We start from the raw sequence: 12,266 nt of genomic DNA on the forward strand, positions 1-12,266 counted from the left end.
CAGGGCACCACCACTGAAAAGGCCCTTTGTCTAGTAGTTACCTGCGTCACCTCTTCTGGCACTTTTGTTGAAACTACTTAGCCAAAGAAAGGCAAAAAGCTCCTGCCCTCACATAATCCTCCTCTGTGCTCAGACCTTGGCAAAGACATCAAAGCTTGGCAGGAGAGGTTCTTGGCTCATCAGGCTTGGGAAGCTGGCAATCCCTGGCTTACATCTGCCTTCTCCTTGAACAATTCCAAGTTTCTCCTACAATAAGCAGGCATATGACTTTTTCTATTTATCCAAATTCTTTATTATTGAAAACTTAGGCAGAAGGCAGCTCTTCTGATATTACAAATGACTTGAGTGTCCTCATGTCAATAGTGATGGCTATTGAATGTCATAGCAGTAGTTCATGTCAATCTTCTGGTTCCCACCGAGTTATTGTCATAGTTAATTTACATATATGGGTCTGTATCTTGATCTTAAACTTTTGCAGTTCAAGATATAATCCAGAAGGTCATGTTACAGTCATGTCTTAAACCATTGGTCATAGAGCATATATTATGATAGATATGGAAATCAAGTAATTGGCAACTTTTGGTTGATGTGGCTTAGAAAAAAAATCATACTATAATATACAGTGGCCATTGTATTATCTGTGATGTCTCGTCTACATTTACACATCAGATTTGATGCTTTCTGTAAAGTACAGTATTTCTAGAACTTTCCACATAAACAGTTTAGACAGCAGATCTCATTCAGGGTGGGGGGGGGGGGTGGATGGACCATTTTGCTATGCCCTGTAGAGCAAATCCTTGAAATGCTTCACATCTATAGGATGCAAATATGCAAAGACTTAATATTAACTTTTTCCATCCTAGAAATATAAGTTGCCAGGAACTGAAGGTTTCTTTCAACTCATTACTGAAACTGAAGATTTAAGCATTTTAAAAGTTAAGTGTGTATTTAAACACCGCTGTCTTTTTTTCCCCCTTCCCTAAAGCGATGGAGTTGGGAAGAAGATCAGAAACTTAAAAATGGTGTGGAGAAGTTTGGAGTAGGAAACTGGATTAAAATTCTTCAACATTATGACTTTAATGAACGAACTAACGTAATGCTGAAAGACAGATGGAGAACTATGGTCCGATTAGGCATGGTTTAAACTGCCTTTTCCACATTCCTTAGCTGTTTCCCTGTCCTTCCCTCACCGTGGTGTCTTGATTTAAATGTGTGATCAGGTGTCATTTTTACATGTACACTATATTTATGAGGTTTGTATTTAATTAATGTACATGGGTCTATAACATTTTAATGCTTTTTATGCATCTTAAGGTATTCAGAATTGCAGAGGGAATGGTAAGAGGTTTTCTATTTGATTTTCAACTGAATAGAATGGTGACGCCATGTAGCATCAGAATGATTCATTTGTATCTCCTGCATTACTGCATAAAATACTGCTACAAAACTATTCTAAGGATAAAAATAAAAGAAAAGGTAAAACCCAACTGAAGACTTGAACATCCATGGACTGTGCTGTTATCTATCATAAGCAAACTAAAGGCCCTTCACAGAGTTCTCCATAAGAAAAATATGGCTAGTTAACTATTTGGTGCCAAATGTCAAAAAACAATGAAATTATGCTTCTGGGAACAGGAAAGGGGTTAACTCCAGACAACTGTCACTTGTTCAAAACTGCCAGTATTAATATTGTGCTGTAACAGTTCTTAGTAGTTATAAGAGTGCTGCCTTTTTAACTTAAGCATTGGAAAAACCAAGGTTGGCTGGCTTAATTTTCTTTTACTTAATAACATATCCAAAATTAACCACTTATTTGTACATTATTTGGAAGAGAATTGTATTGGAGTAAGGAAGGTTTACTGTATATAGATTGTTGTATATAGCTACTACCCCAGAGCCAGAGGGTCTAAAATAGTGTAATTAATACCATCTAGACTTATCAAACTAACTAAGCTTCCCTTGATAACCCATGAAGTTGGTACTGTATATCTTACTTTATTGCGAATTTGTGAATGGAAAGTATGGTAATAACATACCTGCAATATAAACAATATTTTATAAGTCCTTGTCTCTCTGACTTTTATTTCACACGTATACTGCATTTGTAAAGCTGCTCATTTGCATTATATGTTTTTTTAGGAATGGTACTCTACATTATTAGTATGGTTCACCACAGCTTTTACTAAGGCAAGAGGTTCCAAATATAAAGCTAGTTCATTTTCTCAAAGTGGGCTACCATGTTTCAAGACCTCCATTTCTGATGGAACTGTCATGAGAAAAAAATATTTTTATATCATGAATATTACATCATTTAAGAGGTAATTGATCAGGGTTGGACAACCACAGGGCCACATTCCAGATGTTTGAAATGGCCAAGGGCCACACTTCATTATTTCTTTATTATTAAACATTTCTGTGACTGATATTTTAATGAATTAAATTATAACATTAAATTCCTTATAAACAAATTTGTCTGTAAATAACCATGGGTTTTCATGACCAAAGGAGACAGGACAAGCAAGATCTCAGTTGCTCCCCCTATTTCTGTACAACTACTGTGACTGAAAAAGCAGATGGGGGAGGGCTTTTCTAAGGCTTCTGTCCCCAAAGGTTCCAAAACAACATCTCAATCCCACTCAACACACACCCTCAGTTGTCCTCTTTCTGCTATACTAGCTGCAAGAGGAGAAGGGATATAATTCGCTTGCTGTAATCGTCATCACCACTCATACTCTTTGCTGCAAAAGACAAAAATTGGGGAATTCCTGTCCCTCACACACACACCCCAAAAAAAGAAGACAGGCTAGATCTCAATGGCATTCTGTGTCATTTCATCTGCAGAAGGAGAGGAAGATTTTTCTCTGTCTCCTAAATCCTGAGAACTAATAAGAAAGAAGGTATAACTCAACATTTCCCGTGTTCATGAAAACACTTACACTTGCTTTTAACTCCATTTGTTCGCTGATGGAGATTCTGTAGTGGTAATTTACTGCAAAACATGTTAACAAACTACATCATCCTCTGCTCCTACCACTTTCTTTTCAACTTGTTGGTAATTAAAGAGAGCTAGAAGTTCAGGGGCCACAAAAATGGGTGTAGCATGCCATATTTTCCACAACCCAATCTAAATGTAAAAAAATTCTGATGCTTGCAAGCCTTTGCGGGTAGCGGTTTTCTTACATGTAAGTCATTCTAATTCAGAGACCGAACTGAAGCAGGTGAGCGGCTCTCCTTTTGCATTTGTGTTAATCTTAAATCTTCATTGCTGATATTTCTGAATGCTGCTGTGTGCTTTCAAGTTGTTTCCAACTTATGGCAACCCTAAGGTGAACCTGTCATGGGAGTTTCTTGACAAGATTTGTTCAGATGAAGTTTGCCATTACCTTCCCCTGTGGCTGAGAGCATGTGACTTGCACAAGGTCACCCAATGATTTTCATGGCCGAGCTGGGAAACAAACCCTAGTCTTCAGAATTGTAGCCCAATGCTCAAACCACTACACCACACTGCTTTTATTTCTATCCTGCTATTATAATAATAATAATTAGGAGCCCTGGTGGCGCAGTGGTTAAATGCCTGTACTGCAGCCACTCACAATCCATAAGGTTGTGAGTTCAATACCAGCAAAAGGGCTCAAGCTTGACTCAGGCTTGCATCCTTCCAAGGAAGTTGCTAAAATGAGTACCCAGATTGTTGGGGGCAATTAGCTTACACTTTGTAAACTGCTTAGGGAGTGCTGAAGTGCACTGATAAGCGGTATAGAAATGTACTTGCTATTGCTATAATAACTATTCTTTTTAACAGTTCTGTGGAAAGCAGTTTGGACATAAAGGATTAGAAGCAGCCTAGCAGATGGAACTTATGAGGAAAGGAAATTCTGATCAGGGATGAACAATGTATAGCCATCCGGATGTGGCTAAATTGCTCACCAGTGCCAGTGCTGGTTAAGGATTGTAGGAGCTGCACTATAATCACATCCAGAAGGCCACATTTGGTTTCCTTCCAATCTACCTGGGTAGTTTCAGATGACTAGGTGCCACATGGAAGCAGTTCTTGCTTCACAACAGCTCTAGTCATGCAGGAAACTATTCACTCATTATGAAAAGATGCTATATTATGCAGCAGCCTTCCTACCATTTGTTCAAGTTAAGCAGGCAGGCTTTCCAACAACTTAATATTTGGTTTCTAAGGAAATGGTCATGTTGCAAAGTGAATATGGCTGGAATTTACATATTAATCTTAGGAGTTTTATTTGAGCAGTTTCTCTCATTTTGTGGACAAAGCAAACATTTGCACTTGAGAAATCACGACCCTGATAAGATAAATTGAAGCATGTGACTCTGGATCATCCATCATCCACCTCAGATCATGCAAACGAACAATCATGCAAAGTCAAATTCCACTGTAATACCAAGTTCTGTCTTCAGAGCTGCCTGGTATAATTTGGGGATTGTTACCTCAATGTTCCTCACTGCAGGAAAGGATAAGTGTGATTCCAAAAGTTTGGCTTCTCACTTGCTTAAAAGTAATGTCTTTTACACAAGTCCAGTACTTGAGTAGCTTTCTTGTTTCCATCAAAGGTATGTGTTCAAGCTGCTACGTAAAAATAAAGCTATGTACTAGAGGGCATGAGCATTCTTCCACTTGCTGAACTTTCTTCCACGTGCCACGGCAGGATGGATTGCCTACTGCTTGCCAATGAAGAACTTTATTCCTAAAACAGAACAGATATTTATTATGCGAATGGGGTGGTTAGTCCTTCATCGCATCTTAATATTCAATTTAAAAGAACATCCTGTATAAAGAACTACTTTACTGCTGATTAACACTTAATTGGTAAAATTATTTGTGGTGATATATCTACCAGTGCAACACCTGCAAAATACTGTCACATGAGCGACTACCATTTGCTATGTTTTCCCAGAGAACAAATAGCTTACAATAAAAAAATACAATGGGTTGGATTCAGTTTGACTATTATGCAAAAAGATGGAACTAGCAGAAGCCAGAGTAAGGGGTAAAACAATTCCCATTCACAACAGTTGCAGAACAGTTTTTTGTGGGTTTTTCAGGCTATGAGGCCCTGTTCTAGAAGAGTTAATTCCTGACGTTTTGCCAGCAGCTATGGCTGGCATCTTCAGAGAATGCTGGCATGGAGGTTAGTGGGGTATATATACTGCTGGTTGAGAGGAAGCGATTTACATGTTAATTTATGTATTGTTCTGTTCTGTATTGTTCTGTTACCTCAAGGTATCTGTTTAATTAATGATCCCAATGCTGGCAAAACGGCAGGAATAAACTCTTCTAGAACATGGCCTCATAGCCTGAAAAACTCACAAAAAAACCTATGGATGCAGGCTGTGAAAGCCTTCAATTTCACAGTTACAGAACAAATCATTCCCCCTCATTATAATTAACTTGATTGTTAATTGTTCCACAGGCTTACAAGGAGAAAAGGAAACAACATGCAACTATTGTGCCTTTATTTCTAGTCTAAAAAGTTACCTAAACCAGTAATAATCTCACTTAAACAGTTTATATATTATATATAAACCTGGATTGTCATCTATATATATATGATACTGCTCTGGGGGGAAAAAAATTTTTTAAATGCAGCTCAATAGTACTACTATACCTTTGATTACTACTTCCAGAATTTCCCAGTCAGCCTAGCCAAAAATAATTTATGTATTTGTAGTTAAATAACTTTCTTACAAGGAGTGAGAGCATTGCAGCTGTTACTTATTCAAAGAGCCCTTCAACCCATAAGTGTAAAACCACAAAAAACAGATTTTTTGCCAGTTTTTATGGAGCAGATATGTAAGCAATTGGTTTAACAACAACAACAACAGTTACAGAAGTTCTTTTTAAAAACAACCACAGACTACCTAGTCAATTAAGATTTGTATTCAAGACTTTTAACCACTGTAGGAGTACGCTTCTATGGTGGTGTTGTATCAGAGCAGCAACAGAGGTGGATATAATACTCCAAACTATCTCCAGATGTAGTAAAGGGACATCATGTACAGCTATTGCATACTAGAAATTTTTTCTGTTATAGCACCTTGTTGTTATTGTTGTTGTGTGCCTTCAAGTTGTTTACTTATATCTACCTCAAGATATATTTTGAACATCTATATATTTGTAGCAATTTACTCTGGAGTAACTAATATTGTTTATTAAAATTTATTAAAATATTATTCAAGGCAGTGTATAGATATAACAAGAAACAGTTTAAATCATTTCCAGTTTAAAACAATAAATTATTATTATTATTATTATTATTATTATTATTATTATTAATACCCTGCTCTTCAGCCAAGCTGGGACGGGATAAAAAATGTAATAAACAGAACAAATGAAAACACTTTAAAAGGCTACAACAATTCAAATCCTGTATATGTACCTTGGAAGTAAATTAAGCCCCAAATGCTTTAATAAAAAGCCCAAAATAAACCAATGATGCTGCCAATTGGACCACCAAGGAGACGGTGTTCCATAATTGGGACATTACAACCAAGATGGTGCTCTCCCATGTCCTCCTGCAGACATCAGTCGTGAGCACCTACGTATGGTTGCTCTGATTGAGAGACATAAACCGCAATAACGCTGCTTTCAAAGATGTTGCTTTTGAATGAGGGTTGGAAGTGGAGACTACCCCACCCAGCAAAAAAGTATTAGTATTTGTACAAAACAACAGAGGAATACACCTAGGTAGTACTATTGTCCTTAGAACATAGAAGGGTGGTCCTGTTCTACAAGTGGTTTTAAGCAATTACATTACATTAAATTTTTCTCAGTATTCTCTTCTGTTTCGAACTTTTTCAATATGATGTATAATCTAAAAGTTTTCTCTTATTGCCAGGAGTTCAGCTATAAGATTCATTTGCTTACCTATCAGCATCAACACCATCTCCATAACAGCGGTGGCTAACGGTATGCATTGCTGGAGGCTGGCAGGTTACACACACAGTATATCCTTCTCGCAGATACTGCATCCATCGAGCATATGGGCGAGTCTCCATAGAGCAATAAGGCGACAACGATTCAGTTTTAAATTCCACACAGTAGCTCCTTCAGGGAGGAAAAACTTGTTAACAACTTAAATTATCCATTCAGGAAATCTAGGTTGTAATTATAGAGTAACTGTAGTCTGCAATGCAGAAATAGTATGCAAATAGGTCATCTATCTGTCAGTTGTAAAAGGAATGAGCCCACATGAAATTTATGTAGTAACTGGATAAGCCAAAGTAAGCTGAATGAAACCCAGTCCTTGTGTTTTAACTGATGCTATATACTGATGGCATTAACATTGCATTCTATTTGTTACAGCGATGTGCCATTTACAGCTAGCAAGCTGACAATGATTTCAGAGGGCTAACAATCTTTTAACACAATGGCTTCTAAGTCAGTCATATCACTGACTTAGTTCTGAGTTTGAACCTATCACAAATCAAACTGCCTCTATTACTGTACAATACAGACAGGAAAGCATATTTGAGCAGTGAATAGTGTTGAATAATAAAATAATGATCAGAATCATGTTGGTGACTTTCAATTGCATAGGTTGGACTTTTTGGTAATTGTGGTGGTCAGAATTCTGCTCTGTTCATGCAACAACCCACTTTGTAAGCAACACAGCCACCTCTCAACACACCCATTTTCATGCTGTTGGAAAGCAGTGGGATCAACAAGAATACAACCAGCTCTTTTCCTGCAGCTGGATTAGCAGCAAGGGATGTCATCACCAGAATGCTTGCAAGGACTCCTAAAGGCCCCTGCAGATACCTGTCATAGAGTGTCCATAGAATCATAGAGTTGGAAGAGACCGCAAGGGCCATCCAGTCCAACCCCCTGCCATACAGGAAATCTTAATCAAAGCATCCCCAACAGATGGCCATGCAGCCTCCGCTTAAAGACGTTCAAAGAAGGAGACTCTACCACACTCCAAGGGAGTGTGTTCCCCTGTCGAACAGCCCTTACTGTTAAGAAATTCCTCCTAATGTTGAGGTGGAATCTCTTTTCCTGTAGCTTGCATCTACTGCTCCGGGTCCTAGTCTCTGGAGCAGCAGAAAACAAGCTAGTTCCCTCTTCATTGTGACATCCCTTCAAATATTTAAACAGAGCTATCATATCACCTCTTAACTGTCTCTTCTCCAGGCTGAACATTCCCAGATCCCTAAGTCATTCCTCATAGGGTATGGCTCCCAGACCCTTCACCATTTTAGTCACCCTCCTTTGGACACGCTCCAGTTTCTCAACATCCTTTTTAAATTGTGATGCCCAGAACTGGACACAATATTCCAAGTGGGGCCTGACCAGAGCAGAATAGAGTGGCACTATTACTTACCTTGATCTAGACACTATGCTTCTATTGATGCAGCCTAAAATCGCATTGGCCTTGTTAGCTGCCACATTGCACTGTTGATTCATGTTCAATTTGTGGTCGACTTGGACTCCTAGATTCCTTTCACACGTAGTTTCATTCAGCCAGGTGTCCCCCATCCTATATCTGTGCAATTCATTTTTCTGCCCTAAGTTCAGTACCTTACATTTCTCCGTGTTGAAATTCATTTTAGCTTTGGCCCAGCTTTCTAGTCTATTCAGGTCATTTTCAATTTTGATCCTGTCCTCTGGGGTATTAGCTACTCCTCCCAGTTTGGTGTCATCTACAAATTTGATATGCCCCCAATTCTGTCATCCAAGTCATTGATAAAGATGTTGAATAGCACTGGGCCCAGGACAGAGCCCTGTGGGATCCCACTGGTCACTTCTCTCCAGGATGAAAAGGAGCCATTGTTGAGCACCCTTTGGGTTCGGCCAGTTAACCAATTACAAATCCATGTAACATAGCTGGACACCCCTCCATTATTTCCCATTTTCTGACAATACAGAAATCACAGTGCTTGAGGGGGAGTGGCATAATCTTACGAAATGTTCAGTATAAATTCAATAAAGGGTCTAAAAATAAAGAAGGAAAACAAGGTGGTGGTATATTGTGTTTCACTATATGAAGTTTCAATATATGCCTTCTAGTAATATATGAAACACTTCCCCTTTAGCTAAATAATCCAGTCATATAAGAAAACAAACATATAATATATCCTTATAGATATGCAAGAGAAAACCCCACTGCATTCAATGAGACATATGCCCAAGATAATAAGAAAGAATGGCATCCTTAATTACCTAGACTCTTCTGTTTCTGAAGACCATCTTGGGTTTACAGCTCTCTTTTTTCTCTCTTTATTATATTCAAAACTAGTTATGAATGCAGGAACTAGAGGGGGAAAAGTAATTAAAAACAAGAATAAATAAAGCTGATGAAAGAAGCTGGCACTGCTATTTAACAGCAGCCATGTAGACAGCTTGAAAAAGTATCCCTAGAAACTACATTTGGCATCAAATTATTAAAGTAGTAGGATATGCTAGAAAGATATGTAACATCACATGGACTTGTCATGGATTCCAAAGCACTGTTTCCACATTTTACCAAAAGACAGTTAGTAATTGTTATGGCTGACTTTATCAAATAGTTGATGTTTGTTGTTAAGTGCCAGCAAGCAGGCTTTGGCTCATGGTGACCATATGAATGCAAGATTTCTAAGATTTCTAAGAAACCTGTTATTAAAAGCTCTACTCAGGTCTTGCAAATAGAATATATAAATGTTTTTACATATTCCAATAAATATTTATGTATTTGTAGTTAAATAACTTTCTTACAAGGAGTGAGAGCATTGCAGCTGTTACTTATTCAAAGAGCCCTTCAACCCATAAGTGTAAAACCACAAAAAACAGATTTTTTGCCAGTTTTTATGGAGTAGATATGTAAGCAATTGGTTTAACAACAACAACAACAGTTACAGAAGTTCTTTTTAAAAACAACCACAGACTACCTAGTCAATTAAGATTTGTATTCAAGACTTTTAACCACTGTAGGAGTACGCTTCTATGGTGGTGTTGTATCAGAGCAGCAACAGAGGTGGATATAATACTCCAAACTATCTCCAGATGTAGTAAAGGGACATCATGTACAGCTATTGCATACTAGAAAATCTAGCAGAAAAGCACAGGTGCTCTGGTTACAAAAGAACGCTCTCTAAAAGGCTGGCCCACCGCCAAACCATTTGGGCATAATTTTGAAGCCTAGTGAGAATTGCTTTTGCCAACAAAAGGGGCAGGATCCCACCCCACTCCTTTAGCCCTCTGTGTGTCCTCAAATATCTGCATCCAGAGAATATTTTCCAGCAGTGAAGAGGACTTCAGGGTTGGGGGAAAGACACATGCCCATTGCACTAGTGGACTTCAATAATGTGATGTTAGCTTTAATTCTGTAAAATTGAATACCTATTTCTTAAGCTGCCTCCAAACATACATGGGATGGGACAACACATGCTTTTATCTCCTGGGTTGCTTCTAGCACTACGTTGTTCTTAAGTGTCCCCTGGAAGCATGGTTTGAATGTTGTTATCCTACACATTTTTGAAGGGGAAAAAGAAAAATAACCTAACCTAAGTCATTTATAAGCACAGAGATCTATTTGTTTTCTGTTTAGAGTCAGCAAGAGCTCTAATATTCCTGAAACGTGTCTTATATTGGATTATAGAGAGCCATGGTTCTCCCTTGAAAGACGTTCTGCTCTGTTCTTCCTTTAATCTTGAATAAACGAATGAAGAGAATTAACAGTGCTAAAATGTTTTCTGTGCCTTTTGGAGCATATATTATTATACCTGGAGTTTCACAACTAGTTATTGTAATTGAATGGTTTAAAAAAAACAGTGCTTAGGGATGCTAACTCAGTCAAAAATTCAAAGAGAAATAGTAGGTATGTGTACCATGTTCATTTGCACACTCTTGCCCCTCATAAGTAGTATATTCCAGGCATCCAGCTTTCTCTTCTAATGGAGGACAAGGCTCCCCACCATTTTTGGGTTCCTGCTGTACACTGCGTCTACGCATACGGAATTTTGGTTGACACTGTTCAGCACATCCACTCCAGTGACTCCATTCCCCAACAATGCATGGAACAGCTAGAAAGAAATGCATAAAGATTATCACTTAATCAGAAAAATCTATGTAAATTAATCCTTCTCTTTTTCAGTTAAAATTTAGCAATACTTGCCCACTTGGGTGAATTGTTGCTATTATCCTCCCCACATCACAGGCTCCCACTAGCAAGGAAAAGGGGAAACCATATGGGCAGATCTCACAAAACATTATGAGGACAAGAGAAAGTAGAGCATTCAAGAATAGGCTGCCATTTTCACAATCCTTGGGCACAATGTAACATTCAACTCTGCCCTTGAAGGAACCTTGCTTTGCAAGGTAGACCTCTTCACCCTCCCTCCTCCCACCTTTCCTCCCAGCCAATCAAAACCGACACCGGTCCTTCCCCTGCTTTGCCAAACTTGGTATGCTCCTCATTTCCAAAGCCCTTCCCTTTGAATCAAATGTTTGCAGTCACCTCTCGGAAGAACCAACTTCTCTCCCCAATTCCTCCTCCCCCACTCTCCCAAACAGACAAAGGCGACACCTTACCTTCCGTTTGTGCTGATGGCTGCAAAAATTGGATTCAAAGTTGAAAGACTTTGGAAATGAGGAGTATGCAAAGTTTGTCAAAGTGGGGATGATACGGTGTTGTTTTTGTGTTGCTGTGGGGGAGGAAGAAGAGAGAAGGTGGATCCTCTGTAGCAGGTGGCTGCTAACATAAGATTGAAAGTGGAAACTCTTTGAAAATGTGGGGGAGGCTATGTGTTGCAAGGTTACTAAGAGAGTTGCGGGTGGTGCTCTTGGTGGGAGAAAACTTTATCATTCATGCTGGGGGGGCTAACATATTCATGGTTTTTCCACTTTCATGGGGGTGCTCAGTCCCTAACCCCCACAAATGTGGAGGGATGACTGTAGTTAACCATGGCTGGAATTCACTTGTGTAGTTACAGATGAGTAACCAATATAGTTACACATCCTGACTATGTGAAGACATCCAGCCCTATTTCCCTAATCCCCACTTAGCAGGCAGCAGCCATTGCAATTGATGGAGTTTGTTTCCCTGTTGTCAGGAGCAGATCACTGTCATTTCCATCTCCTCCTATGAGTGATCTCGAGGCAGAAGCAGGGTCCATGTTGCAATCCTCTCTGGGGTGTTGGTGGTTACATGAGTCAGCCGCTTTCCAATCGGCAGGGGACAGACCTCCAATCAGTCAAAGTGGCTGCTGCCTAGCAACTGGGGATAGGGAGACTATTATGGTCCCTATGTATCCCTCAAACT

At 39.0% G+C, this 12,266-nt stretch overlaps 2 protein-coding genes across 5 annotated transcripts in view; one reads left to right on the plus strand and one right to left on the minus strand.

Annotated features, from left to right (window-relative positions):
• TERF1 (telomeric repeat binding factor 1) overlaps window positions 1-2,057 on the plus strand; it is a 14,623-nt gene extending 12,566 nt beyond the window's left edge. For 3 of the 4 annotated variants that reach the window (XM_089517454.1, XM_089517456.1, XM_089517455.1), the window contains one exon: window positions 986-2,057. In XM_089517454.1, coding sequence (XP_089373580.1) covers window positions 986-1,144 — 159 coding nt within the window. In that variant the 3' untranslated portion in view covers window positions 1,145-2,057. The remainder of the gene's footprint in view (window positions 1-985) is intronic. The other variant, XM_089517457.1, reaches the window with a different exon arrangement.
• SBSPON (somatomedin B and thrombospondin type 1 domain containing) overlaps window positions 2,055-12,266 on the minus strand; it is a 26,114-nt gene continuing 15,902 nt past the window's right edge. The window contains exons 2-5 of the mRNA XM_089517458.1: window positions 10,834-11,028; window positions 9,188-9,278; window positions 6,893-7,072; window positions 2,055-4,712 (exon numbers count right to left, since the gene is read on the minus strand). Coding sequence (XP_089373584.1) covers window positions 4,595-4,712; window positions 6,893-7,072; window positions 9,188-9,278; window positions 10,834-11,028 — 584 coding nt within the window. The 3' untranslated portion in view covers window positions 2,055-4,594. The remainder of the gene's footprint in view (window positions 4,713-6,892; window positions 7,073-9,187; window positions 9,279-10,833; window positions 11,029-12,266) is intronic.

This window comes from Sceloporus occidentalis, unplaced genomic scaffold, assembly GCF_023333645.1.
Source record: "Sceloporus occidentalis isolate IW3139 unplaced genomic scaffold, rSceOcc1.0.p SCAF_3, whole genome shotgun sequence".
Lineage (NCBI taxonomy): Eukaryota > Metazoa > Chordata > Lepidosauria > Squamata > Phrynosomatidae > Sceloporus > Sceloporus occidentalis.